The 27,121-nt window shown below is 61.4% G+C and overlaps 8 protein-coding genes across 8 annotated transcripts; all 8 read right to left on the bottom strand.

The window, feature by feature from the left end:
• Positions 1–802: 802 nt before the first annotated feature.
• On the bottom strand, positions 803–2,797 carry LOC142062279 (uncharacterized). The gene is made up of 2 exons (XM_075104456.1): positions 2,231–2,797; positions 803–1,834 (listed from the first exon to the last, which is right to left on the bottom strand). Exons 1-2 carry the CDS (start codon positions 2,795–2,797, stop codon positions 803–805), a joined length of 1,599 nt encoding a protein of 532 aa, XP_074960557.1.
• A 4,817-nt stretch (positions 2,798–7,614) lies between these two features.
• On the bottom strand, positions 7,615–8,637 carry LOC142062278 (inositol 1,4,5-trisphosphate receptor-interacting protein-like 1). Its single transcript, XM_075104454.1, has one exon. The coding sequence runs from the start codon at positions 8,635–8,637 to the stop codon at positions 7,615–7,617; it is 1,023 nt and encodes a 340-aa protein (XP_074960555.1).
• A 1,530-nt stretch (positions 8,638–10,167) lies between these two features.
• On the bottom strand, positions 10,168–11,190 carry LOC142062277 (inositol 1,4,5-trisphosphate receptor-interacting protein-like 1). Its single transcript, XM_075104453.1, has one exon. The coding sequence runs from the start codon at positions 11,188–11,190 to the stop codon at positions 10,168–10,170; it is 1,023 nt and encodes a 340-aa protein (XP_074960554.1).
• A 1,523-nt stretch (positions 11,191–12,713) lies between these two features.
• LOC142062276 (inositol 1,4,5-trisphosphate receptor-interacting protein-like 1) lies at positions 12,714–13,739 on the bottom strand. The gene has a single exon (XM_075104452.1). It carries the CDS (start codon positions 13,737–13,739, stop codon positions 12,714–12,716), a length of 1,026 nt encoding a protein of 341 aa, XP_074960553.1.
• Positions 13,740–15,269: 1,530 nt separating this feature from the next.
• On the bottom strand, positions 15,270–16,292 carry LOC142062275 (inositol 1,4,5-trisphosphate receptor-interacting protein-like 1). The gene has a single exon (XM_075104451.1). It carries the CDS (start codon positions 16,290–16,292, stop codon positions 15,270–15,272), a length of 1,023 nt encoding a protein of 340 aa, XP_074960552.1.
• A 4,078-nt stretch (positions 16,293–20,370) lies between these two features.
• Positions 20,371–21,393, bottom strand: LOC142062274 (inositol 1,4,5-trisphosphate receptor-interacting protein-like 1). Its single transcript, XM_075104450.1, has one exon. It carries the CDS (start codon positions 21,391–21,393, stop codon positions 20,371–20,373), a length of 1,023 nt encoding a protein of 340 aa, XP_074960551.1.
• Positions 21,394–22,923: 1,530 nt separating this feature from the next.
• LOC142062273 (inositol 1,4,5-trisphosphate receptor-interacting protein-like 1) lies at positions 22,924–23,946 on the bottom strand. The gene has a single exon (XM_075104449.1). The coding sequence runs from the start codon at positions 23,944–23,946 to the stop codon at positions 22,924–22,926; it is 1,023 nt and encodes a 340-aa protein (XP_074960550.1).
• Positions 23,947–25,476: 1,530 nt separating this feature from the next.
• On the bottom strand, positions 25,477–26,499 carry LOC142062272 (inositol 1,4,5-trisphosphate receptor-interacting protein-like 1). Its single transcript, XM_075104448.1, has one exon. The coding sequence runs from the start codon at positions 26,497–26,499 to the stop codon at positions 25,477–25,479; it is 1,023 nt and encodes a 340-aa protein (XP_074960549.1).
• Positions 26,500–27,121: the final 622 nt, after the last annotated feature.

Raw genomic sequence — 27,121 nt, 5'->3', positions numbered from 1 at the left:
ACGTGAATAATTAATTTCTTACTGCATGTAAGTCCTGGAGGTGATGGCCTCCAGCTCACATGGGGAAATTGTGCTGGGCACCTAATCCTGGCTCTACTCTCCTGGTTTATGGCATTTGATCTTCTGGAACGTGATCACGTCACACCATCTGTTTCATTATCTGTTTTGTCAAGCTCCCCTAAAAAAGAATTAGGTTCTTACTCCGCCTCCCTCTGCTGGTTTCCCCAGCAGCGACACCTGCTGATCTTCACTTGTACCTGCTTGATGAGAAATCCCACTGTCAGAAATGCACGGTGGTCTCTTCCTGGATGCCAGCAATGGTGGTGACGGCGGGATCCGCAGCGCAGCGGAGGATCGTGGTGTACAAGGAGGTTTCTTGAACCAGGGGTACCGGAAGGAAGCGGAGAGACCCGCCGGGAACCCGCAGCCCGCGCAACAGCGGCTGAGGAGGCCGGGGCGGGGCCAGGAGCAGCCGCGGCCAACCCCCTCACCAACAAACCGCTAGGGAGCACCCTTGTACAACAGGTACGAAGCAGGTAAGTGGGCCCCTGTGACATTGGCAAGTACGACATTAAAGTGCCACAGGAAAGCAGGGTGAAAGTCATCTTTCGGGCACTCCAGCCATCACCGCCTGCAATGCTGAGCAGACTGTCCTGAGGATGACATTGTCACTGTTGATTTTTCCCTTTACATTATGACTCCAACAGCAGGCTCGATGGCCACCTCGCGCTCTCTCTTTGGCGCTCTGTCTCTCTCTCTCTCTCCTCGGCCACCTCGCACTGCTGCTAGCGCTGACCTCTGCCTACTCCATGCTCACAAATGTGTCCGAGTTGCCTTGCTGCACCGCCAGGATCAGCTCCACAAAGAGGGATCTCTTGAAGACATCTTTCACCTGCAGCTTGCAGAAGCGTGTGGAGGGCAGCACTTTTAGCTTGCACTTGGTGGCTGGAGGCGCAAGAATGGAGGCTGCTTTCATCAGCCCCTGGAGCCAGAAGGCGGTTTTCTGCACGTCGAGGTACGAGCCGGTGCAGAGGGTTTGCAGGAGGCTGGCTTCCTGACTGCTCATCAGCTCATCCTCAGGGTGGTGGAGGAAGCAGAGCATGTCCCCCAGCTGCCGCTCCCTGGTGCACAGGCACTCCAGTTCCACACGCAGGCAGGAGTTCCTGAGCGGCATGTCCCCTTCGGTGCCCAGCTCGAGGTGGAAGGAGTGCCCAGCGGGTGGCTTCAGGGGCACAAGCAGGCGACAGACAAGGTCTTCTGCACGACCATTCCAGCCTTTCAGGAAGCCACCCACCCCGACAGCTGGCTGCAGTCGTGGCATGAAGCCATTGCCGCACAGGATTCGGCAGACCCGGAGAAGGTTGTTCACGCGCTCTTCCACCATCGTGCACTCTCGTTGCCTCTTCCGCAGTGGCCACGATGTGCACTCATGCAGAAACCTGTCCATGTGCAATGGGTCGTCCCGCTCTTCTTCCTCCTCCTCCTCCTCCTCCTCAAGGCTTGTGGAGCTGCCATGCTTGCTGCTGCTTCCTGGCTCACGGCTCCTCTTCCAGGGCCACCAGCAGAGCCAAAAGAGCAGGAGCAGGCCTCCAGCAAAGGCCCAGAACTGCCACTGCTGCAAGGAAGCAAGAAGCAGGGCTCCCCTGGTCACCCAGCTCGACTCCTGGGGTTTCAGCTGCATCTCTTCAAGCAGCCGAGCCATATCCTGGAGCAGCAGCTCCAGATGCTCTTGCTCGCACTGGCACCTGGCCACATCCGGACCATGCCCGACCTGCAGTGGCACGTGCATGATGCCCATCACAATCAAGGTGAACCATGTCACCAGAGCCATGGCCTGCAGGAGAGGGGAGAGAAGGGAGCTGAGTGGGGCTGGGCAGGGGGAGCAGGTGCCACAGGGACATGGGGGCAGGCAGGAGAGGGGGCGAGGCAGCTGGGAGGCAGCAAGGCCTGTGCCCAGCCCCGGCGCTGGCAGCACCGTGCCCTGCCCACAGCTCTCCCGCGAGTGCCAGAGCCTCGCCACAGGGTCAGACCCCCCTCCCCGGGGGCCCGCGGTCCGGCTCCGGCCCTCGTCCAGCCCAGCCCAACCTCCCTGCCGCGTTACAAGCCTCCTTGCAGCGAGCGGATATTTGGCCACCTCGCGCTCTCTCTTTGGCGTGCTCTCTCTCTCTCTCTCTCTCCTCGGCCACCTCGCACTGCTGCTAGCGCTGACCTCTGCCTACTCCATGCTCACAAATGTGTCCGAGTTGCCTTGCTGCACCGCCAGGATCAGCTCCACAAAGAGGGATCTCTTGAAGACATCTTTCACCTGCAGCTTGCAGAAGCGTGTGGAGGTCAGCACTTTTAGCTTGCACTTGGTGGCTGGAGGCGCAAGAATGGAGGCTGCTTTCATCAGCCCCTGGAGCCAGAAGGCGGTTTTCTGCACGTCGAGGTACGAGCCGCTGCAGAGGGTTTGCAGGAGGCTGGCTTCCTGACTGCTCATCAGCTCATCCTCAGGGTGGTGGAGGAAGCAGAGCATGTCCCCCAGCTGCCGCTCCCTGGTGCACAGGCACTCCAGTTCCACACGCAGGCAGGAGTTCCTGAGCGGCATGTCCCCTTCGGTGCCCAGCTCGAGGTGGAAGGAGTGCCCAGCGGGTGGCTTCAGGGGCACAAGCAGGCGACAGACAAGGTCTTCTTCATGACCGTTCCAGCCTTTCAGGAAGCCACCCACCCCGACAGCTGGCTGCAGTCGTGGCGTGAAGCCATTGCCGCACAGGATTCGGCAGACCCGGAGAAGGTTGTTCATGCGCTCTTCCACCATCGTGCACTCTCGTTGCCTCTTCCGCAGTGGCCACGATGTGCACTCATGCAGAAACCTGTCCATGTGCAATGGGTCGTCCCCCTCTTCTTCCTCCTCCTCCTCCTCCTCCTCCTCCTCAAGGCTTGTGGAGCTGCCATGCTTGCTGCTGCTTCCTGGCTCACGGCTCCTCTTCCAGGGCCACCAGCAGAGCCAAAAGAGCAGGAGCAGGCCTCCAGCAAAGGCCCAGAACTGCCACTGCTGCAAGGAAGCAAGAAGCAGGGCTCCCCTGGTCACCCAGCTCGACTCCTGGGGTTTCAGCTGCATCTCTTCAAGCAGCCGAGCCATATCCTGGAGCAGCAGCTCCAGACGCTCTTGCTCGCGCTGGCACCTGGCCACATTTGGACCATGCCCGACCTGCAGTGGCACGTGCATGATGCCCATCACAATCAAGGTGAACCATGTCACCAGAGCCATGGCCTGCAGGAGAGGGGAGAGAAGGGAGCTGAGTGGGGCTGGGCAGGGGGAGCAGGAGCCACAGGGACATGGGGGCAGGCAGGAGAGGGGGCGAGGCAGCTGGGAGGCAGCAAGGCCTGTGCCCAGCCCCGGCGCTGGCAGCACCGTGCCCTGCCCACAGCTCTCCCGCGAGTGCCAGAGCCTCGCCACAGGGTCAGACCCCCCTCCCCGGGGGCCCGCGGTCCGGCTCCGGCCCTCGTCCAGCCCAGCCCAACCTCCCTGCCGCGTTACAAGCCTCCTTGCAGCGAGCGGATATTTGGCCACCTCGCGCTCTCTCTTTGGCGCTCTCTCTCTCTCTCTCTCTCCTCGGCCACCTCGCACTGCTGCTAGCGCTGACCTCTGCCTACTCCATGCTCACAAATGTGTCCGAGTTGCCTTGCTGCACCGCCAGGATCAGCTCCACAAAGAGGGATCTCTTAAAGACATCTTTCACTGCAGTTTGCAGAAGCGTGTGGAGGGCAGCACTTTTAGCTTGCACTTGGTGGCTGGAGGCGCAAGAATGGAGGCTGCTTTCATCAGCCCCTGGAGCCAGAAGGCGGTTTTCTGCACGTCGAGGTACGAGCCGCTGCAGAGGGTTTGCAGGAGGCTGGCTTCCTGACTGCTCATCAGCTCATCCTCAGGGTGATGGAGGAAGCAGAGCATGTCCCCCAGCTGCCGCTCCCTGGTGCACAGGCACTCCAGTTCCACACGCAGGCAGGAGTTCCTGAGCGGCATGTCCCCTTCGGTGCCCAGCTCGAGGTGGAAGGAGTGCCCAGCGGGTGGCTTCAGGGGCACAAGCAGGCGACAGACAAGGTCTTCTTCATGACCGTTCCAGCCTTTCAGGAAGCCACCCACCCCGACAGCTGGCTGCAGTCGTGGCGTGAAGCCATTGCCGCACAGGATTCGGCAGACCCGGAGAAGGTTGTTCACGCGCTCTTCCACCATCGTGCACTCTCGTTGCCTCTTCCGCAGTGGCCACGATGTGCACTCATGCAGAAACCTGTCCATGTGCAATGGGTCGTCCCCCTCTTCTTCCTCCTCCTCCTCCTCCTCCTCCTCCTCAAGGCTTGTGGAGCTGCCATGCTTGCTGCTGCTTCCTGGCTCACGGCTCCTCTTCCAGGGCCGCCAGCAGAGCCAAAAGAGCAGGAGCAGGCCTCCAGCAAAGGCCCAGAACTGCCACTGCTGCAAGGAAGCAAGAAGCAGGGCTCCCCTGGTCACCCAGCTCGACTCCTGGGGTTTCAGCTGCATCTCTTCAAGCAGCCGAGCCATATCCTGGAGCAGCAGCTCCAGACGCTCTTGCTCGCGCTGGCACCTGGCCACATTTGGACCATGCCCGACCTGCAGTGGCACGTGCATGATGCCCATCACAATCAAGGTGAACCATGTCACCAGAGCCATGGCCTGCAGGAGAGGGGAGAGAAGGGAGCTGAGTGGGGCTGGGCAGGGGGAGCAGGAGCCACAGGGACATGGGGGCAGGCAGGAGAGGGGGCGAGGCAGCTGGGAGGCAGCAAGGCCTGTGCCCAGCCCCGGCGCTGGCAGCACCGTGCCCTGCCCACAGCTCTCCCGCGAGTGCCAGAGCCTCGCCACAGGGTCAGACCCCCCTCCCCGGGGGCCCGCGGTCCGGCTCCGGCCCTCGTCCAGCCCAGCCCAACCTCCCTGCCGCGTTACAAGCCTCCTTGCAGCGAGCGGATATTTGGCCACCTCGCGCTCTCTCTTTGGCGTGCTCTCTCTCTCTCTCTCTCTCCTCGGCCACCTCGCACTGCTGCTAGCGCTGACCTCTGCCTACTCCATGCTCACAAATGTGTCCGAGTTGCCTTGCTGCACCGCCAGGATCAGCTCCACAAAGAGGGATCTCTTAAAGACATCTTTCACTGCAGTTTGCAGAAGCGTGTGGAGGGCAGCACTTTTAGCTTGCACTTGGTGGCTGGAGGCGCAAGAATGGAGGCTGCTTTCATCAGCCCCTGGAGCCAGAAGGCGGTTTTCTGCACGTCGAGGTACGAGCCGCTGCAGAGGGTTTGCAGGAGGCTGGCTTCCTGACTGCTCATCAGCTCATCCTCAGGGTGGTGGAGGAAGCAGAGCATGTCCCCCAGCTGCCGCTCCCTGGTGCACATGCACTCCAGTTCCACACGCAGGCAGGAGTTCCTGAGCGGCATGTCCCCTTCGGTGCCCAGCTCGAGGTGGAAGGAGTGCCCAGCGGGTGGCTTCAGGGGCACAAGCAGGCGACAGACAAGGTCTTCTTCATGACCGTTCCAGCCTTTCAGGAAGCCACCCACCCCGACAGCTGGCTGCAGTCGTGGCGTGAAGCCATTGCCGCACAGGATTCGGCAGACCCGGAGAAGGTTGTTCACGCGCTCTTCCACCATCGTGCAATCTCGTTGCCTCTTCCGCAGCGGCCACGATGTGCACTCATGCAGAAACCTGTCCATGTGCAATGGGTCGTCCCCCTCTTCTTCCTCCTCCTCCTCCTCCTCCTCCTCCTCAAGGCTTGTGGAGCTGCCATGCTTGCTGCTGCTTCCTGGCTCACGGCTCCTCTTCCAGGGCCGCCAGCAGAGCCAAAAGAGCAGGAGCAGGCCTCCAGCAAAGGCCCAGAACTGCCACTGCTGCAAGGAAGCAAGAAGCAGGGCTCCCCTGGTCACCCAGCTCGACTCCTGGGGTTTCAGCTGCATCTCTTCAAGCAGCCGAGCCATATCCTGGAGCAGCAGCTCCAGACGCTCTTGCTCGCGCTGGCACCTGGCCACATTTCGACCATGCCCGACCTGCAGTGGCACGTGCATGATGCCCATCACAATCAAGGTGAACCATGTCACCAGAGCCATGGCCTGCAGGAGAGGGGAGAGAAGGGAGCTGAGTGGGGCTGGGCAGGGGGAGCAGGAGCCTCAGGGACATGGGGGCAGGCAGGAGAGGGGGCGAGGCAGCTGGGAGGCAGCAAGGCCTGTGCCCAGCCCCGGCGCTGGCAGCACCGTGCCCTGCCCACAGCTCTCCCGCGAGTGCCAGAGCCTCGCCACAGGGTCAGACCCCCCTCCCCGGGGGCCCGCGGTCCGGCTCCGGCCCTCGTCCAGCCCACACCAACCTCCCCGCCGCGTGTGCACTCACCGCTGCCCCAAGCCGTACTGGGGCAGCGCTGCCTGCCGGTGCCCCTGATAACCACTGCCACCGTGACACGTCCCCTGTGCTGTCACAGGCGCCAGAGCGCATCACAGGCACACCCCTCCCACGCCCCGCCCGACCACGCCTCTCCCCCCCTTTCTGCTCCATTTACTTTCCTTCTCCCGCCTCTGGCTCCTTTTTGCCTCACCTCTTTTCTTCTCCCTTTTCTCCTGCCTCTTCTTTATCCTCTTCCAGTCCATCTCTCTTTGGCCTTCCTTTGCTTCCCTTTTTCCTCTCTACTCTGCCCCACTCCCGCCTTTTCTTCTTTCTCTCCTGATCATCTCCTCTGAAGAGCCCACAGCGGACCAGGGTCCTGACGTGAGCCAAGGCAGGAGCAGGGGCAGGTCTTCTTGTGGCAAGAGCTGTGGCCCACGGGGGAGCCGCGCTGGAGCAGCTCTAGACGAACTGCGGCTCTTGGCAAGGGCCCATGGGAAGGACGACTATTAGGAACTGGCTGCAACCCCTATTCCCCATGCCCTGTGCCCCTCGCGGGTGAGGAGGTAAAGGAGGTGGGAGTGAAGGAGTGAGGTTGTGCCTGGGAAGAAGGCGTGGCGGGTTGGGGGCAGGTGCTTTTACTTGTGACTTTGCTGCTCACCATCCTACTCCATTTCAGAATGGCAATAAATGAAATTCCTTTTCCCCGGGTCGAGTCTGTTTTGCCTCTGGTGCTAATAGGTATGGCAATCTCCCTGTCCTTATGTCGACCCGCGAGCTTTTTCGTCTCCTTTTCTCCCCCTCTCCTGCTGAGGAGGGGCAATGGGAGAGCGGCTTGCTGGGCACCTGGCAGCCAGCCGAGGTTAACCCACCACATCAGCAGAGGTTGGGCACCTGCCGCCTCCCGGCTCTCTGCAGCCTGGTGTAAGCCAGGCACCTTCTTGCCACCCTGCTATGCTCACGTCCCCAGACAGTTAATGGCTGCCGCATCCAGCCCCCGTTCTTCCTTCTCTCAGCGTATTTACAGGCAGCTTTTCAAAACCAGAAACATTTATTGGCATCTTTGCCCGGGGTAAGTGTCCCGGAGGGAACGGTCTCTGGTGAAGAGGGTGGGCGGCCGTTGCCCAGGTGGTAACGCAGCCTCTGTCACAAGCCTCCTTGCAGCGAGAGGCCTCTTTGGCCACCTCGCGCTCTCTCTTTGGCGTGCTCTCTCTCTCTCTCTCTCTCCTCGGCCACCTCGCACTGCTGCTAGCGCTGACCTCTGCCTACTCCATGCTCACAAATGTGTCCGCGCTGCCTTGCTGCACCGCCAGGATCAGCTCCACAAAGAGGGATCTCTTGAAGACGTCTCTCACCTGCAGCTTGCAGAAGCGTGTGGAGGGCAGCACTTTTAGCTTGCACTTCGTGGCTGGAGGTGCAAGAATGGAGGCTGCTTTCATCAGCCCCTGGAGCCAGAAGGCGGTTTTCTGCACGTCGAGGTACGAGCCGCTGCAGAGGGTTTGCAGGAGGCTGGCTTCCTGACTGCTCATCAGCTCATCCTCAGGGTGATGGAGGAAGCAGAGCATGTCCCCCAGCTGCCGCTCCCTGGTGCACATGCACTCCAGTTCCACACGCAGGCAGGAGTTCCTGAGCGGCATGTCCCCTTCGGTGCCCAGCTCGAGGTGGAAGGAGTGCCCAGCGGGTGGCTTCAGGGGCACAAGCAGGCGATAGACAAGGTCTTCTGCACGACCATTCCAGCCTTTCAGGAAGCCACCCACCCCGACAGCTGGCTGCAGTCGTGGCGTGAAGCCATTGCCGCACAGGATTCGGCAGACCTGGAGAAGGTCGTTCACGAGCTCTTCCACCATCGTGCACTCTCGTTGCCTCTTCCGCAGTGGCCACGATGTGCACTCATGCAGAAACCTGTCCATGTGCAATGGGTCGTCCCCCTCTTCTTCCTTCTCCTCCTCCTCAAGGCTTGTGGAGCTGCCATGCTTGCTGCTGCTTCCTGGCTCACGGCTCCTCTTCCAGGGCCGCCAGCAGAGCCAAAAGAGCAGGAGCAGGCCTCCAGCAAAGGCCCAGAACTGCCACTGCTGCAAGGAAGCAAGGAGCAGGGCTCCCCTGGTCACCCAGCTCGACTCCTGGGGTTTCAGCTGCATCTCTTCAAGCAGCCGAGCCATATCCTGGAGCAGCAGCTCCAGACGCTCTTGCTCGCGCTGGCACCTGGCCACGTCCGGACCATGCCCGACCTGCAGTGGCACGTGCATGATGCCCATCACAATCAAGGTGAACCATGTCACCAGAGCCATGGCCTGCAGGAGAGGGGAGAGAAGGGAGCTGAGTGGGGCTGGGCAGGGGGAGCAGGAGCCTCAGGGACATGGGGGCAGGCAGGAGAGGGGGCGAGGCAGCTGGGAGGCAGCAAGGCCTGTGCCCAGCCCCGGCGCTGGCAGCACCGTGCCCTGCCCACAGCTCTCCCGCGAGTGCCAGAGCCTCGCCACAGGGTCAGACCCCCCTCCCCGGGGGCCCGCGGTCCGGCTCCGGCCCTCGTCCAGCCCACACCAACCTCCCCGCCGCGTGTGCACTCACCGCTGCCCCAAGCCGTACTGGGGCAGCGCTGCCTGCCGGTGCCCCTGATAACCACTGCCACCGTGACACGTCCCCTGTGCTGTCACAGGCGCCAGAGCGCATCACAGGCACACCCCTCCCACGCCCCGCCCGACCACGCCTCTCCCCCCCTTTCTGCTCCATTTACTTTCCTTCTCCCGCCTCTGGCTCCTTTTTGCCTCACCTCTTTTCTTCTCCCTTTTCTCCTGCCTCTTCTTTATCCTCTTCCAGTCCATCTCTCTTTGGCCTTCCTTTGCTTCCCTTTTTCCTCTCTACTCTGCCCCACTCCCGCCTTTTCTTCTTTCTCTCCTGATCTTCTCCTCTGAAGAGCCCACAGTGGACCAGGGTCCTGACGTGAGCCAAGGCAGGAGCAGGGGCAGGTCTTCTTGTGGCAAGAGCTGTGGCCCACGGGGGAGCCGCGCTGGAGCAGCTCTAGACGAACTGCGACTCTTGGCAAGGGCCCATGGGAAGGACGACTATTAGGAACTGGCTGCAACCCCTATTCCCCATGCCCTGTGCCCCTCGCGGGTGAGGAGGTAAAGGAGGTGGGAGTGAAGGAGTGAGGTTGTGCCTGGGAAGAAGGCGTGGCGGGTTGGGGGCAGGTGCTTTTACTTGTGACTTTGCTGCTCACCATCCTACTCCATTTCAGAATGGCAATAAATGAAATTCCTTTTCCCCGGGTCGAGTCTGTTTTGCCTCTGGTGCTAATAGGTATGGCAATCTCCCTGTCCTTATGTCGACCCGCGAGCTTTTTCGTCTCCTTTTCTCCCCCTCTCCTGCTGAGGAGGGGCAATGGGAGAGCGGCTTGCTGGGCACCTGGCAGCCAGCCGAGGTTAACCCACCACATCAGCAGAGGTTGGGCACCTGCCGCCTCCCGGCTCTCTGCAGCCTGGTGTAAGCCAGGCACCTTCTTGCCACCCTGCTATGCTCACGTCCCCAGACAGTTAATGGCTGCCGCATCCAGCCCCCGTTCTTCCTTCTCTCAGCGTATTTACAGGCAGCTTTTCAAAACCAGAAACATTTATTGGCATCTTTGCCCGGGGTAAGTGTCCCGGAGGGAACGGTCTCTGGTGAAGAGGGTGGGCGGCCGTTGCCCAGGTGGTAACGCAGCCTCTGTCACAAGCCTCCTTGCAGCGAGAGGCCTCTTTGGCCACCTCGCGCTCTCTCTTTGGCGTGCTCTCTCTCTCTCTCTCTCTCCTCGGCCACCTCGCACTGCTGCTAGCGCTGACCTCTGCCTACTCCATGCTCACAAATGTGTCCGCGCTGCCTTGCTGCACCGCCAGGATCAGCTCCACAAAGAGGGATCTCTTGAAGACGTCTCTCACCTGCAGCTTGCAGAAGCGTGTGGAGGGCAGCACTTTTAGCTTGCACTTCGTGGCTGGAGGTGCAAGAATGGAGGCTGCTTTCATCAGCCCCTGGAGCCAGAAGGCGGTTTTCTGCACGTCGAGGTACGAGCCGCTGCAGAGGGTTTGCAGGAGGCTGGCTTCCTGACTGCTCATCAGCTCATCCTCAGGGTGATGGAGGAAGCAGAGCATGTCCCCCAGCTGCCACTCCCTGGTGCACATGCACTCCAGTTCCACACGCAGGCAGGAGTTCCTGAGCGGCATGTCCCCTTCGGTGCCCAGCTCGAGGTGGAAGGAGTGCCCAGCGGGTGGCTTCAGGGGCACAAGCAGGCGATAGACAAGGTCTTCTGCACGACCATTCCAGCCTTTCAGGAAGCCACCCACCCCGACAGCTGGCTGCAGTCGTGGCGTGAAGCCATTGCCGCACAGGATTCGGCAGACCTGGAGAAGGTCGTTCACGAGCTCTTCCACCATCGTGCACTCTCGTTGCCTCTTCCGCAGTGGCCACGATGTGCACTCATGCAGAAACCTGTCCATGTGCAATGGGTCGTCCCCCTCTTCTTCCTTCTCCTCCTCCTCAAGGCTTGTGGAGCTGCCATGCTTGCTGCTGCTTCCTGGCTCACGGCTCCTCTTCCAGGGCCGCCAGCAGAGCCAAAAGAGCAGGAGCAGGCCTCCAGCAAAGGCCCAGAACTGCCACTGCTGCAAGGAAGCAAGGAGCAGGGCTCCCCTGGTCACCCAGCTCGACTCCTGGGGTTTCAGCTGCATCTCTTCAAGCAGCCGAGCCATATCCTGGAGCAGCAGCTCCAGACGCTCTTGCTCGCGCTGGCACCTGGCCACGTCCGGACCATGCCCGACCTGCAGTGGCACGTGCATGATGCCCATCACAATCAAGGTGAACCATGTCACCAGAGCCATGGCCTGCAGGAGAGGGGAGAGAAGGGAGCTGAGTGGGGCTGGGCAGGGGGAGCAGGAGCCTCAGGGACATGGGGGCAGGCAGGAGAGGGGGCGAGGCAGCTGGGAGGCAGCAAGGCCTGTGCCCAGCCCCGGCGCTGGCAGCACCGTGCCCTGCCCACAGCTCTCCCGCGAGTGCCAGAGCCTCGCCACAGGGTCAGACCCCCCTCCCCGGGGGCCCGCGGTCCGGCTCCGGCCCTCGTCCAGCCCACACCAACCTCCCCGCCGCGTGTGCACTCACCGCTGCCCCAAGCCGTACTGGGGCAGCGCTGCCTGCCGGTGCCCCTGATAACCACTGCCACCGTGACACGTCCCCTGTGCTGTCACAGGCGCCAGAGCGCATCACAGGCACACCCCTCCCACGCCCCGCCCGACCACGCCTCTCCCCCCCCTTTCTGCTCCATTTACTTTCCTTCTCCCACCTCTGGTTCCTTTTTGCCTCACCTCTTTTCTTCTCCCTTTTCTCCTGCCTCTTCTTTATCCTCTTCCAGTCCATCTCTCTTTGGCCTTCCTTTGCTTCCCTTTTTCCTCTCTACTCTGCCCCACTCCCGCCTTTTCTTCTTTCTCTCCTGATCATCTCCTCTGAAGAGCCCACAGCGGACCAGGGTCCTGACGTGAGCCAAGGCAGGAGCAGGGGCAGGTCTTCTTGTGGCAAGAGCTGTGGCCCACGGGGGAGCCGTGCTGGAGCAGCTCTAGACGAACTACGGCTCTTGGCAAGGGCCCATGGGAAGGACGACTATTAGGAACTGGCTGCAACCCCTATTCCCCATGCCCTGTGCCCCTCGCGGGTGAGGAGGTAAAGGAGGTGGGAGTGAAGGAGTGAGGTTGTGCCTGGGAAGAAGGCGTGGCGGGTTGGGGGCAGGTGCTTTTACTTGTGACTTTGCTGCTCACCATCCTACTCCATTTCAGAATGGCAATAAATGAAATTCCTTTTCCCCGGGTCGAGTCTGTTTTGCCTCTGGTGCTAATAGGTATGGCAATCTCCCTGTCCTTATGTCGACCCGCGAGCTTTTTCGTCTCCTTTTCTCCCCCTCTCCTGCTGAGGAGGGGCAATGGGAGAGCGGCTTGCTGGGCACCTGGCAGCCAGCCGAGGTTAACCCACCACATCAGCAGAGGTTGGGCACCTGCCGCCTCCCGGCTCTCTGCAGCCTGGTGTAAGCCAGGCACCTTCTTGCCACCCTGCTATGCTCACGTCCCCAGACAGTTAATGGCTGCCGCATCCAGCCCCCGTTCTTCCTTCTCTCAGCGTATTTACAGGCAGCTTTTCAAAACCAGAAACATTTATTGGCATCTTTGCCCGGGGTAAGTGTCCCGGAGGGAACGGTCTCTGGTCTCTGGCGGCCGTTGCCCAGGTGGTAACGCAGCCTCTGTCACAAGCCTCCTTGCAGCGAGAGGCCTCTTTGGCCACCTCGTGCTCTCTCTTTGGCGTGCTCTCTCTCTCTCTCTCTCCTCGGCCACCTCGCACTGCTGCTAGCGCTGACCTCTGCCTACTCCATGCTCACAAATGTGTCCGCGCTGCCTTGCTGCACCGCCAGGATCAGCTCCACAAAGAGGGATCTCTTGAAGACGTCTCTCACCTGCAGCTTGCAGAAGCGTGTGGAGGGCAGCACTTTTAGCTTGCACTTGGTGGCTGGAGGCGCAAGAATGGAGGCTGCTTTCATCAGCCCCTGGAGCCAGAAGGCGGTTTTCTGCACGTCGAGGTACGAGCCGCTGCAGAGGGTTTGCAGGAGGCTGGCTTCCTGACTGCTCATCAGCTCATCCTCAGGGTGATGGAGGAAGCAGAGCATGTCCCCCAGCTGCCGCTCCCTGGTGCACATGCACTCCAGTTCCACACGCAGGCAGGAGTTCCTGAGCGGCATGTCCCCTTCGGTGCCCAGCTCGAGGTGGAAGGAGTGCCCAGCGGGTGGCTTCAGGGGCACAAGCAGGCGATAGACAAGGTCTTCTGCACGACCATTCCAGCCTTTCAGGAAGGCACCCACCCCGACAGCTGGCTGCAGTCGTGGCGTGAAGCCATTGCCGCACAGGATTCGGCAGACCTGGAGAAGGTCGTTCACGAGCTCTTCCACCATCGTGCACTCTCGTTGCCTCTTCCGCAGTGGCCACGATGTGCACTCATGCAGAAACCTGTCCATGTGCAATGGGTCGTCCCCCTCTTCTTCCTTCTCCTCCTCCTCCTCAAGGCTTGTGGAGCTGCCATGCTTGCTGCTGCTTCCTGGCTCACGGCTCCTCTTCCAGGGCCGCCAGCAGAGCCAAAAGAGCAGGAGCAGGCCTCCAGCAAAGGCCCAGAACTGCCACTGCTGCAAGGAAGCAAGGAGCAGGGCTCCCCTGGTCACCCAGCTCGACTCCTGGGGTTTCAGCTGCATCTCTTCAAGCAGCCGAGCCATATCCTGGAGCAGCAGCTCCAGACGCTCTTGCTCGCGCTGGCACCTGGCCACATCCGGACCATGCCCGACCTGCAATGGCACGTGCATGATGCCCATCACAATCAAGGTGAACCATGTCACCAGAGCCATGGCCTGCAGGAGAGGGGAGAGAAGGGAGCTGAGTGGGGCTGGGCAGGGGGAGCAGGAGCCTCAGGGACATGGGGGCAGGCAGGAGAGGGGGCGAGGCAGCTGGGAGGCAGCAAGGCCTGTGCCCAGCCCCGGCGCTGGCAGCACCGTGCCCTGCCCACAGCTCTCCCGCGAGTGCCAGAGCCTCGCCACAGGGTCAGACCCCCCTCCCCGGGGGCCCGCGGTCCGGCTCCGGCCCTCGTCCAGCCCACGCCAACCTCCCCGCCGCGTGTGCACTCACCGCTGCCCCAAGCCGTACTGGGGCAGCGCTGCCTGCCGGTGCCCCTGATAACCACTGCCACCGTGACACGTCCCCTGTGCTGTCACAGGCGCCAGAGCGCATCACAGGCACACCCCTCCCACGCCCCGCCCGACCACGCCTCTCCCCCCCTTTCTGCTCCATTTACTTTCCTTCTCCCGCCTCTGGCTCCTTTTTGCCTCACCTCTTTTCTTCTCCCTTTTCTCCTGCCTCTTCTTTATCCTCTTCCAGTCCATCTCCCTTTGGCCTTTCTTTGCTTCCCTTTTTCCTCTCTACTCTGCCCCACTCCCGCCTTTTCTTCTTTCTCTCCTGATCATCTCCTCTGAAGAGCCCACAGCGGACCAGGGTCCTGACGTGAGCCAAGGCAGGAGCAGGGGCAGGTCTTCTTGTGGCAAGAGCTGTGGCCCACGGGGGAGCCGCGCTGGAGCAGCTCTAGACGAACTGCGGCTCTTGGCAAGGGCCCATGGGAAGGACGACTATTAGGAACTGGCCGCAACCCCTATTCCCCATGCCCTGTGCCCCTCGCGGGTGAGGAGGTAAAGGAGGTGGGAGTGAAGGAGTGAGGTTGTGCCTGGGAAGAAGGCGTGGCGGGTTGGGGGCAGGTGCTTTTACTTGTGACTTTGCTGCTCACCATCCTACTCCATTTCAGAATGGCAATAAATGAAATTCCTTTTCCCCGGGTCGAGTCTGTTTTGCCTCTGGTGCTAATAGGTATGGCAATCTCCCTGTCCTTATGTCGACCCGCGAGCTTTTTCGTCTCCTTTTCTCCCCCTCTCCTGCTGAGGAGGGGCAATGGGAGAGCGGCTTGCTGGGCACCTGGCAGCCAGCCGAGGTTAACCCACCACATCAGCAGAGGTTGGGCACCTGCCGCCTCCCGGCTCTCTGCAGCCTGGTGTAAGCCAGGCACCTTCTTGCCACCCTGCTATGCTCACGTCCCCAGACAGTTAATGGCTGCCGCATCCAGCCCCCGTTCTTCCTTCTCTCAGCGTATTTACAGGCAGCTTTTCAAAACCAGAAACATTTATTGGCATCTTTGCCCGGGGTAAGTGTCCCGGAGGGAACGGTCTCTGGTGAAGAGGGTGGGCGGCCGTTGCCCAGGTGGTAACGCAGCCTCTGTCACAAGCCTCCTTGCAGCGAGAGGCCTCTTTGGCCACCTCGCGCTCTCTCTTTGGCGTGCTCTCTCTCTCTCTCTCTCTCCTCGGCCACCTCGCACTGCTGCTAGGGCTGACCTCTGCCTACTCCATGCTCACAAATGTGTCCGCGCTGCCTTGCTGCACCGCCAGGATCAGCTCCACAAAGAGGGATCTCTTGACGACGTCTCTCACCTGCAGCTTGCAGAAGCGTGTGGAGGGCAGCACTTTTAGCTTGCACTTGGTGGCTGGAGGCGCAAGAATGGAGGCTGCTTTCATCAGCCCCTGGAGCCAGAAGGCGGTTTTCTGCACGTCGAGGTACGAGCCGGTGCAGAGGGTTTGCAGGAGGCTGGCTTCCTGACTGCTCATCAGCTCATCCTCAGGGTGGTGGAGGAAGCAGAGCATGTCCCCCAGCTGCCGCTCCCTGGTGCACAGGCACTCCAGTTCCACACGCAGGCAGGAGTTCCTGAGCGGCATGTCCCCTTCGGTGCCCAGCTCGAGGTGGAAGGAGTGCCCAGCGGGTGGCTTCAGGGGCACAAGCAGGCGATAGACAAGGTCTTCTGCACGACCATTCCAGCCTTTCAGGAAGGCACCCACCCCGACAGCTGGCTGCAGTCGTGGCATGAAGCCATTGCCGCACAGGATTCGGCAGACCCGGAGAAGGTCGTTCACGAGCTCTTCCACCATCGTGCACTCTCGTTGCCTCTTCCGCAGTGGCCACGATGTGCACTCATGCAGAAACCTGTCCATGTGCAATGGGTCGTCCCCCTCTTCTTCCTTCTCCTCCTCCTCAAGGCTTGTGGAGCTGCCACGCTTGCTGCTGCTTCCTGGCTCACGGCTCCTCTTCCAGGGCCGCCAGCAGAGCCAAAAGAGCAGGAGCAGGCCTCCAGCAAAGGCCCAGAACTGCCACTGCTGCAAGGAAGCAAGGAGCAGGGCTCCCCTGGTCACCCAGCTCGACTCCTGGGGTTTCAGCTGCATCTCTTCAAGCAGCCGAGCCATATCCTGGAGCAGCAGCTCCAGACGCTCTTGCTCGCGCTGGCACCTGGCCACGTCCGGACCATGCCCGACCTGCAGTGGCACGTGCATGATGCCCATCACAATCAAGGTGAACCATGTCACCAGAGCCATGGCCTGCAGGAGAGGGGAGAGAAGGGAGCTGAGTGGGGCTGGGCAGGGGGAGCAGGAGCCTCAGGGACATGGGGGCAGGCAGGAGAGGGGGCGAGGCAGCTGGGAGGCAGCAAGGCCTGTGCCCAGCCCCGGCGCTGGCAGCACCGTGCCCTGCCCACAGCTCTCCCACGAGTGCCAGAGCCTCGCCACAGGGTCAGACCCCCCTCCCCGGGGGCCCGCGGTCCGGCTCCGGCCCTCGTCCAGCCCACGCCAACCTCCCCGCCGTGTGTGCACTCACCGCTGCCCCAAGCCGTACTGGGGCAGCGCTGCCTGCCGGTGCCCCTGATAACCACTGCCACCGTGACACGTCCCCTGTGCTGTCACAGGCGCCAGAGCGCATCACAGGCACACCCCTCCCACGCCCCGCCCGACCACGCCTCTCCCCCCCTTTCTGCTCCATTTACTTTCCTTCTCCCGCCTCTGGCTCCTTTTTGCCTCACCTCTTTTCTTCTCCCTTTTCTCCTGCCTCTTCTTTATCCTCTTCCAGTCCATCTCCCTTTGGCCTTCCTTTGCTTCCCTTTTTCCTCTCTACTCTGCCCCACTCCCGCCTTTTCTTCTTTCTCTCCTGATCATCTCCTCTGAAGAGCCCACAGCGGACCAGGGTCCTGACGTGAGCCAAGGCAGGAGCAGGGGCAGGTCTTCTTGTGGCAAGAGCTGTGGCCCACGGGGGAGCCGTGCTGGAGCAGCTCTAGACGAACTACGGCTCTTGGCAAGGGCCCATGGGAAGGACGACTATTAGGAACTGGCTGCAACCCCTATTCCCCATGCCCTGTGCCCCTCGCGGGTGAGGAGGTAAAGGAGGTGGGAGTGAAGGAGTGAGGTTGTGCCTGGGAAGAAGGCGTGGCGGGTTGGGGGCAGGTGCTTTTACTTGTGACTTTGCTGCTCACCATCCTACTCCATTTCAGAATGGCAATAAATGAAATTCCTTTTCCCCGGGTCGAGTCTGTTTTGCCTCTGGTGCTAATAGGTATGGCAATCTCCCTGTCCTTATGTCGACCCGCGAGCTTTTTCGTCTCCTTTTCTCCCCCTCTCCTGCTGAGGAGGGGCAATGGGAGAGCGGCTTGCTGGGCACCTGGCAGCCAGCCGAGGTTAACCCACCACATCAGCAGAGGTTGGGCACCTGCCGCCTCCCGGCTCTCTGCAGCCTGGTGTAAGCCAGGCACCTTCTTGCCACCCTGCTATGCTCACGTCCCCAGACAGTTAATGGCTGCCGCATCCAGCCCCCGTTCTTCCTTCTCTCAGCGTATTTACAGGCAGCTTTTCAAAACCAGAAACATTTATTGGCATCTTTGCCCGGGGTAAGTGTCCCGGAGGGAACGGTCTCTGGTCTCTGGCGGCCGTTGCCCAGGTGGTAACGCAGCCTCTGTCACAAGCCTCCTTGCAGCGAGAGGCCTCTTTGGCCACCTCGTGCTCTCTCTTTGGCGTGCTCTCTCTCTCTCTCTCTCCTCGGCCACCTCGCACTGCTGCTAGCGCTGACCTCTGCCTACTCCATGCTCACAAATGTGTCCGCGCTGCCTTGCTGCACCGCCAGGATCAGCTCCACAAAGAGGGATCTCTTGAAGACGTCTCTCACCTGCAGCTTGCAGAAGCGTGTGGAGGGCAGCACTTTTAGCTTGCACTTGGTGGCTGGAGGCGCAAGAATGGAGGCTGCTTTCATCAGCCCCTGGAGCCAGAAGGCGGTTTTCTGCACGTCGAGGTACGAGCCGCTGCAGAGGGTTTGCAGGAGGCTGGCTTCCTGACTGCTCATCAGCTCATCCTCAGGGTGATGGAGGAAGCAGAGCATGTCCCCCAGCTGCCGCTCCCTGGTGCACAGGCACTCCAGTTCCACACGCAGGCAGGAGTTCCTGAGCGGCATGTCCCCTTCGGTGCCCAGCTCGAGGTGGAAGGAGTGCCCAGCGGGTGGCTTCAGGGGCACAAGCAGGCGATAGACAAGGTCTTCTGCACGACCATTCCAGCCTTTCAGGAAGGCACCCACCCCGACAGCTGGCTGCAGTCGTGGCGTGAAGCCATTGCCGCACAGGATTCGGCAGACCTGGAGAAGGTCGTTCACGAGCTCTTCCACCATCGTGCACTCTCGTTGCCTCTTCCGCAGTGGCCACGATGTGCACTCATGCAGAAACCTGTCCATGTGCAATGGGTCGTCCCCCTCTTCTTCCTTCTCCTCCTCCTCCTCAAGGCTTGTGGAGCTGCCATGCTTGCTGCTGCTTCCTGGCTCACGGCTCCTCTTCCAGGGCCGCCAGCAGAGCCAAAAGAGCAGGAGCAGGCCTCCAGCAAAGGCCCAGAACTGCCACTGCTGCAAGGAAGCAAGGAGCAGGGCTCCCCTGGTCACCCAGCTCGACTCCTGGGGTTTCAGCTGCATCTCTTCAAGCAGCCGAGCCATATCCTGGAGCAGCAGCTCCAGACGCTCTTGCTCGCGCTGGCACCTGGCCACATCCGGACCATGCCCGACCTGCAATGGCACGTGCATGATGCCCATCACAATCAAGGTGAACCATGTCACCAGAGCCATGGCCTGCAGGAGAGGGGAGAGAAGGGAGCTGAGTGGGGCTGGGCAGGGGGAGCAGGAGCCTCAGGGACATGGGGGCAGGCAGGAGAGGGGGCGAGGCAGCTGGGAGGCAGCAAGGCCTGTGCCCAGCCCCGGCGCTGGCAGCACCGTGCCCTGCCCACAGCTCTCCCGCGAGTGCCAGAGCCTCGCCACAGGGTCAGACCCCCCTCCCCGGGGGCCCGCGGTCCGGCTCCGGCCCTCGTCCAGCCCACGCCAACCTCCCCGCCGCGTGTGCACTCACCGCTGCCCCAAGCCGTACTGGGGCAGCGCTGCCTGCCGGTGCCCCTGATAACCACTGCCACCGTGACACGTCCCCTGTGCTGTCACAGGCGCCAGAGCGCATCACAGGCACATCCCTCCCACGCCCCGCCCGACCACGCCTCTCCCCCCCTTTCTGCTCCATTTACTTTCCTTCTCCCGCCTCTGGCTCCTTTTTGCCTCACCTCTTTTCTTCTCCCTTTTCTCCTGCCTCTTCTTTATCCTCTTCCAGTCCATCTCCCTTTGGCCTTTCTTTGCTTCCCTTTTTCCTCTCTACTCTGCCCCACTCCCGCCTTTTCTTCTTTCTCTCCTGATCATCTCCTCTGAAGAGCCCACAGCGGACCAGGGTCCTGACGTGAGCCAAGGCAGGAGCAGGGGCAGGTCTTCTTGTGGCAAGAGCTGTGGCCCACGGGGGAGCCGCGCTGGAGCAGCTCTAGACGAACTGCGGCTCTTGGCAAGGGCCCATGGGAAGGACGACTATTAGGAACTGGCCGCAACCCCTATTCCCCATGCCCTGTGCCCCTCGCGGGTGAGGAGGTAAAGGAGGTGGGAGTGAAGGAGTGAGGTTGTGCCTGGGAAGAAGGCGTGGCGGGTTGGGGGCAGGTGCTTTTACTTGTGACTTTGCTGCTCACCATCCTACTCCATTTCAGAATGGCAATAAATGAAATTCCTTTTCCCCGGGTCGAGTCTGTTTTGCCTCTGGTGCTAATAGGTATGGCAATCTCCCTGTCCTTATGTCGACCCGCGAGCTTTTTCGTCTCCTTTTCTCCCCCTCTCCTGCTGAGGAGGGGCAATGGGAGAGCGGCTTGCTGGGCACCTGGCAGCCAGCCGAGGTTAACCCACCACATCAGCAGAGGTTGGGCACCTGCCGCCTCCCGGCTCTCTGCAGCCTGGTGTAAGCCAGGCACCTTCTTGCCACCCTGCTATGCTCACGTCCCCAGACAGTTAATGGCTGCCGCATCCAGCCCCCGTTCTTCCTTCTCTCAGCGTATTTACAGGCAGCTTTTCAAAACCAGAAACATTTATTGGCATCTTTGCCCGGGGTAAGTGTCCCGGAGGGAACGGTCTCTGGTGAAGAGGGTGGGCGGCCGTTGCCCAGGTGGTAACGCAGCCTCTGTCACAAGCCTCCTTGCAGCGAGAGGCCTCTTTGGCCACCTCGCGCTCTCTCTTTGGCGTGCTCTCTCTCTCTCTCTCTCTCCTCGGCCACCTCGCACTGCTGCTAGGGCTGACCTCTGCCTACTCCATGCTCACAAATGTGTCCGCGCTGCCTTGCTGCACCGCCAGGATCAGCTCCACAAAGAGGGATCTCTTGACGACGTCTCTCACCTGCAGCTTGCAGAAGCGTGTGGAGGGCAGCACTTTTAGCTTGCACTTGGTGGCTGGAGGCGCAAGAATGGAGGCTGCTTTCATCAGCCCCTGGAGCCAGAAGGCGGTTTTCTGCACGTCGAGGTACGAGCCGGTGCAGAGGGTTTGCAGGAGGCTGGCTTCCTGACTGCTCATCAGCTCATCCTCAGGGTGGTGGAGGAAGCAGAGCATGTCCCCCAGCTGCCGCTCCCTGGTGCACAGGCACTCCAGTTCCACACGCAGGCAGGAGTTCCTGAGCGGCATGTCCCCTTCGGTGCCCAGCTCGAGGTGGAAGGAGTGCCCAGCGGGTGGCTTCAGGGGCACAAGCAGGCGATAGACAAGGTCTTCTGCACGACCATTCCAGCCTTTCAGGAAGGCACCCACCCCGACAGCTGGCTGCAGTCGTGGCATGAAGCCATTGCCGCACAGGATTCGGCAGACCCGGAGAAGGTCGTTCACGAGCTCTTCCACCATCGTGCACTCTCGTTGCCTCTTCCGCAGTGGCCACGATGTGCACTCATGCAGAAACCTGTCCATGTGCAATGGGTCGTCCCCCTCTTCTTCCTTCTCCTCCTCCTCAAGGCTTGTGGAGCTGCCACGCTTGCTGCTGCTTCCTGGCTCACGGCTCCTCTTCCAGGGCCGCCAGCAGAGCCAAAAGAGCAGGAGCAGGCCTCCAGCAAAGGCCCAGAACTGCCACTGCTGCAAGGAAGCAAGGAGCAGGGCTCCCCTGGTCACCCAGCTCGACTCCTGGGGTTTCAGCTGCATCTCTTCAAGCAGCCGAGCCATATCCTGGAGCAGCAGCTCCAGACGCTCTTGCTCGCGCTGGCACCTGGCCACGTCCGGACCATGCCCGACCTGCAGTGGCACGTGCATGATGCCCATCACAATCAAGGTGAACCATGTCACCAGAGCCATGGCCTGCAGGAGAGGGGAGAGAAGGGAGCTGAGTGGGGCTGGGCAGGGGGAGCAGGAGCCTCAGGGACATGGGGGCAGGCAGGAGAGGGGGCGAGGCAGCTGGGAGGCAGCAAGGCCTGTGCCCAGCCCCGGCGCTGGCAGCACCGTGCCCTGCCCACAGCTCTCCCACGAGTGCCAGAGCCTCGCCACAGGGTCAGACCCCCCTCCCCGGGGGCCCGCGGTCCGGCTCCGGCCCTCGTCCAGCCCACGCCAACCTCCCCGCCGTGTGTGCACTCACCGCTGCCCCAAGCCGTACTGGGGCAGCGCTGCCTGCCGGTGCCCCTGATAACCACTGCCACCGTGACACGTCCCCTGTGCTGTCACAGGCGCCAGAGCGCATCACAGGCACACCCCTCCCACGCCCCGCCCGACCACGCCTCTCCCCCCCTTTCTGCTCCATTTACTTTCCTTCTCCCGCCTCTGGCTCCTTTTTGCCTCACCTCTTTTCTTCTCCCTTTTCTCCTGCCTCTTCTTTATCCTCTTCCAGTCCATCTCCCTTTGGCCTTCCTTTGCTTCCCTTTTTCCTCTCTACTCTGCCCCACTCCCGCCTTTTCTTCTTTCTCTCCTGATCATCTCCTCTGAAGAGCCCACAGCGGACCAGGGTCCTGACGTGAGCCAAAGCAGGAGCAGGGGCAGGTCTTCTTGTGGCAAGAGCTGTGGCCCACGGGGGAGCCGTGCTGGAGCAGCTCTAGACGAACTGCGGCTCTTGGCAAGGGCCCATGGGAAGGACGACTATTAGGAACTGGCCGCAACCCCTATTCCCCATGCCCTGTGCCCCTCGCGGGTGAGGAGGTAAAGGAGGTGGGAGTGAAGGATTGAGGTTGTGCCTGGGAAGAAGGCGTGGCGGGTTGGGGGCAGGTGCTTTTACTTGTGACTTTGCTGCTCACCATCCTACTCCATTTCAGAATGGCAATAAATGAAATTCCTTTTCCCCGGGTCGAGTCTGTTTTGCCTCTGGTGCTAATAGGTATGGCAATCTCCCTGTCCTTATGTCGACCCGCGAGCTTTTTCGTCTCCTTTTCTCCCCCTCTCCTGCTGAGGAGGGGCAATGGGAGAGCGGCTTGCTGGGCACCTGGCAGCCAGCCGAGGTTAACCCACCACATCAGCAGAGGTTGGGCACCTGCCGCCTCCCGGCTCTCTGCAGCCTGGTGTAAGCCAGGCACCTTCTTGCCACCCTGCTATGCTCACGTCCCCAGACAGTTAATGGCTGCCGCATCCAGCCCCCGTTCTTCCTTCTCTCAGCGTATTTACAGGCAGCTTTTCAAAACCAGAAACATTTATTGGCATCTTTGCCCGGGGTAAGTGTCCCGGAGGGAACGGTCTCTGGTGAAGAGGGTGGGCGGCCGTTGCCCAGGTGGTAACGCAGCCTCTGTCACAAGCCTCCTTGCAGCGAGAGGCCTCTTTGGCCACCTCGCGCTCTCTCTTTGGCGTGCTCTCTCTCTCTCTCTCTCTCCTCGGCCACCTCGCACTGCTGCTAGCGCTGACCTCTGCCTACTCCATGCTCACAAATGTGTCCGCGCTGCCTTGCTGCACCGCCAGGATCAGCTCCACAAAGAGGGATCTCTTGAAGACGTCTCTCACCTGCAGCTTGCAGAAGCGTGTGGAGGGCAGCACTTTTAGCTTGCACTTGGTGGCTGGAGGCGCAAGAATGGAGGCTGCTTTCATCAGCCCCTGGAGCCAGAAGGCGGTTTTCTGCACGTCGAGGTACGAGCCGGTGCAGAGGGTTTGCAGGAGGCTGGCTTCCTGACTGCTCATCAGCTCATCCTCAGGGTGGTGGAGGAAGCAGAGCATGTCCCCCAGCTGCCGCTCCCTGGTGCACAGGCACTCCAGTTCCACACGCAGGCAGGAGTTCCTGAGCGGCATGTCCTCTTCGGTGCCCAGCTCGAGGTGGAAGGAGTGCCCAGCGGGTGGCTTCAGGGGCACAAGCAGGCGATAGACAAGGTCTTCTGCACGACCATTCCAGCCTTTCAGGAAGGCACCCACCCCGACAGCTGGCTGCAGTCGTGGCATGAAGCCATTGCCGCACAGGATTCGGCAGACCCGGAGAAGGTCGTTCACGAGCTCTTCCACCATCGTGCACTCTCGTTGCCTCTTCCGCAGTGGCCACGATGTGCACTCATGCAGAAACCTGTCCATGTGCAATGGGTCGTCCCCCTCTTCTTCCTTCTCCTCCTCCTCAAGGCTTGTGGAGCTGCCACGCTTGCTGCTGCTTCCTGGCTCACGGCTCCTCTTCCAGGGCCGCCAGCAGAGCCAAAAGAGCAGGAGCAGGCCTCCAGCAAAGGCCCAGAACTGCCACTGCTGCAAGGAAGCAAGGAGCAGGGCTCCCCTGGTCACCCAGCTCGACTCCTGGGGTTTCAGCTGCATCTCTTCAAGCAGCCGAGCCATATCCTGGAGCAGCAGCTCCAGACGCTCTTGCTCGCGCTGGCACCTGGCCACGTCCGGACCATGCCCGACCTGCAGTGGCACGTGCATGATGCCCATCACAATCAAGGTGAACCATGTCACCAGAGCCATGGCCTGCAGGAGAGGGGAGAGAAGGGAGCTGAGTGGGGCTGGGCAGGGGGAGCAGGAGCCTCAGGGACATGGGGGCAGGCAGGAGAGGGGGCGAGGCAGCTGGGAGGCAGCAAGGCCTGTGCCCAGCCCCGGCGCTGGCAGCACCGTGCCCTGCCCACAGCTCTCCCACGAGTGCCAGAGCCTCGCCACAGGGTCAGACCCCCCTCCCCGGGGGCCCGCGGTCCGGCTCCGGCCCTCGTCCAGCCCACGCCAACCTCCCCGCCGTGTGTGCACTCACCGCTGCCCCAAGCCGTACTGGGGCAGCGCTGCCTGCCGGTGCCCCTGATAACCACTGCCACCGTGACACGTCCCCTGTGCTGTCACAGGCGCCAGAGCGCATCACAGGCACACCCCTCCCACGCCCCGCCCGACCACGCCTCTCCCCCCCTTTCTGCTCCATTTACTTTCCTTCTCCCGCCTCTGGCTCCTTTTTGCCTCACCTCTTTTCTTCTCCCTTTTCTCCTGCCTCTTCTTTATCCTCTTCCAGTCCATCTCCCTTTGGCCTTCCTTTGCTTCCCTTTTTCCTCTCTACTCTGCCCCACTCCCGCCTTTTCTTCTTTCTCTCCTGATCATCTCCTCTGAAGAGCCCACAGCGGACCAGGGTCCTGACGTGAGCCAAGGCAGGAGCAGGGGCAGGTCTTCTTGTGGCAAGAGCTGTGGCCCACGGGGGAGCCGTGCTGGAGCAGCTCTAGACGAACTGCGGCTCTTGGCAAGGGCCCATGGGAAGGACGACTATTAGGAACTGGCCGCAACCCCTATTCCCCATGCCCTGTGCCCCTCGCGGGTGAGGAGGTAAAGGAGGTGGGAGTGAAGGATTGAGGTTGTGCCTGGGAAGAAGGCGTGGCGGGTTGGGGGCAGGTGCTTTTACTTGTGACTTTGCTGCTCACCATCCTACTCCATTTCAGAATGGCAATAAATGAAATTCCTTTTCCCCGGGTCGAGTCTGTTTTGCCTCTGGTGCTAATAGGTATGGCAATCTCCCTGTCCTTATGTCGACCCGCGAGCTTTTTCGTCTCCTTTTCTCCCCCTCTCCTGCTGAGGAGGGGCAATGGGAGAGCGGCTTGCTGGGCACCTGGCAGCCAGCCGAGGTTAACCCACCACATCAGCAGAGGTTGGGCACCTGCCGCCTCCCGGCTCTCTGCAGCCTGGTGTAAGCCAGGCACCTTCTTGCCACCCTGCTATGCTCACGTCCCCAGACAGTTAATGGCTGCCGCATCCAGCCCCCGTTCTTCCTTCTCTCAGCGTATTTACAGGCAGCTTTTCAAAACCAGAAACATTTATTGGCATCTTTGCCCGGGGTAAGTGTCCCGGAGGGAACGGTCTCTGGTGAAGAGGGTGGGCGGCCGTTGCCCAGGTGGTAACGCAGCCTCTGTCACAAGCCTCCTTGCAGCGAGAGGCCTCTTTGGCCACCTCGCGCTCTCTCTTTGGCGTGCTCTCTCTCTCTCTCTCTCTCCTCGGCCACCTCGCACTGCTGCTAGCGCTGACCTCTGCCTACTCCATGCTCACAAATGTGTCCGCGCTGCCTTGCTGCACCGCCAGGATCAGCTCCACAAAGAGGGATCTCTTGAAGACGTCTCTCACCTGCAGCTTGCAGAAGCGTGTGGAGGGCAGCACTTTTAGCTTGCACTTGGTGGCTGGAGGCGCAAGAATGGAGGCTGCTTTCATCAGCCCCTGGAGCCAGAAGGCGGTTTTCTGCACGTCGAGGTACGAGCCGGTGCAGAGGGTTTGCAGGAGGCTGGCTTCCTGACTGCTCATCAGCTCATCCTCAGGGTGGTGGAGGAAGCAGAGCATGTCCCCCAGCTGCCGCTCCCTGGTGCACAGGCACTCCAGTTCCACACGCAGGCAGGAGTTCCTGAGCGGCATGTCCTCTTCGGTGCCCAGCTCGAGGTGGAAGGAGTGCCCAGCGGGTGGCTTCAGGGGCACAAGCAGGCGATAGACAAGGTCTTCTGCACGACCATTCCAGCCTTTCAGGAAGGCACCCACCCCGACAGCTGGCTGCAGTCGTGGCATGAAGCCATTGCCGCACAGGATTCGGCAGACCCGGAGAAGGTCGTTCACGAGCTCTTCCACCATCGTGCACTCTCGTTGCCTCTTCCGCAGTGGCCACGATGTGCACTCATGCAGAAACCTGTCCATGTGCAATGGGTCGTCCCCCTCTTCTTCCTTCTCCTCCTCCTCAAGGCTTGTGGAGCTGCCACGCTTGCTGCTGCTTCCTGGCTCACGGCTCCTCTTCCAGGGCCGCCAGCAGAGCCAAAAGAGCAGGAGCAGGCCTCCAGCAAAGGCCCAGAACTGCCACTGCTGCAAGGAAGCAAGGAGCAGGGCTCCCCTGGTCACCCAGCTCGACTCCTGGGGTTTCAGCTGCATCTCTTCAAGCAGCCGAGCCATATCCTGGAGCAGCAGCTCCAGACGCTCTTGCTCGCGCTGGCACCTGGCCACGTCCGGACCATGCCCGACCTGCAGTGGCACGTGCATGATGCCCATCACAATCAAGGTGAACCATGTCACCAGAGCCATGGCCTGCAGGAGAGGGGAGAGAAGGGAGCTGAGTGGGGCTGGGCAGGGGGAGCAGGAGCCTCAGGGACATGGGGGCAGGCAGGAGAGGGGGCGAGGCAGCTGGGAGGCAGCAAGGCCTGTGCCCAGCCCCGGCGCTGGCAGCACCGTGCCCTGCCCACAGCTCTCCCACGAGTGCCAGAGCCTCGCCACAGGGTCAGACCCCCCTCCCCGGGGGCCCGCGGTCCGGCTCCGGCCCTCGTCCAGCCCACGCCAACCTCCCCGCCGTGTGTGCACTCACCGCTGCCCCAAGCCGTACTGGGGCAGCGCTGCCTGCCGGTGCCCCTGATAACCACTGCCACCGTGACACGTCCCCTGTGCTGTCACAGGCGCCAGAGCGCATCACAGGCACACCCCTCCCACGCCCCGCCCGACCACGCCTCTCCCCCCCTTTCTGCTCCATTTACTTTCCTTCTCCCGCCTCTGGCTCCTTTTTGCCTCACCTCTTTTCTTCTCCCTTTTCTCCTGCCTCTTCTTTATCCTCTTCCAGTCCATCTCCCTTTGGCCTTCCTTTGCTTCCCTTTTTCCTCTCTACTCTGCCCCACTCCCGCCTTTTCTTCTTTCTCTCCTGATCATCTCCTCTGAA

The sequence above is a fragment of the Phalacrocorax aristotelis genome, chromosome 9, assembly GCF_949628215.1.
Source record: "Phalacrocorax aristotelis chromosome 9, bGulAri2.1, whole genome shotgun sequence".
NCBI classification, from domain to species: Eukaryota; Metazoa; Chordata; class Aves; order Suliformes; family Phalacrocoracidae; genus Phalacrocorax; species Phalacrocorax aristotelis.
This window is presented reverse-complemented; position numbering and strand designations above follow the sequence as displayed.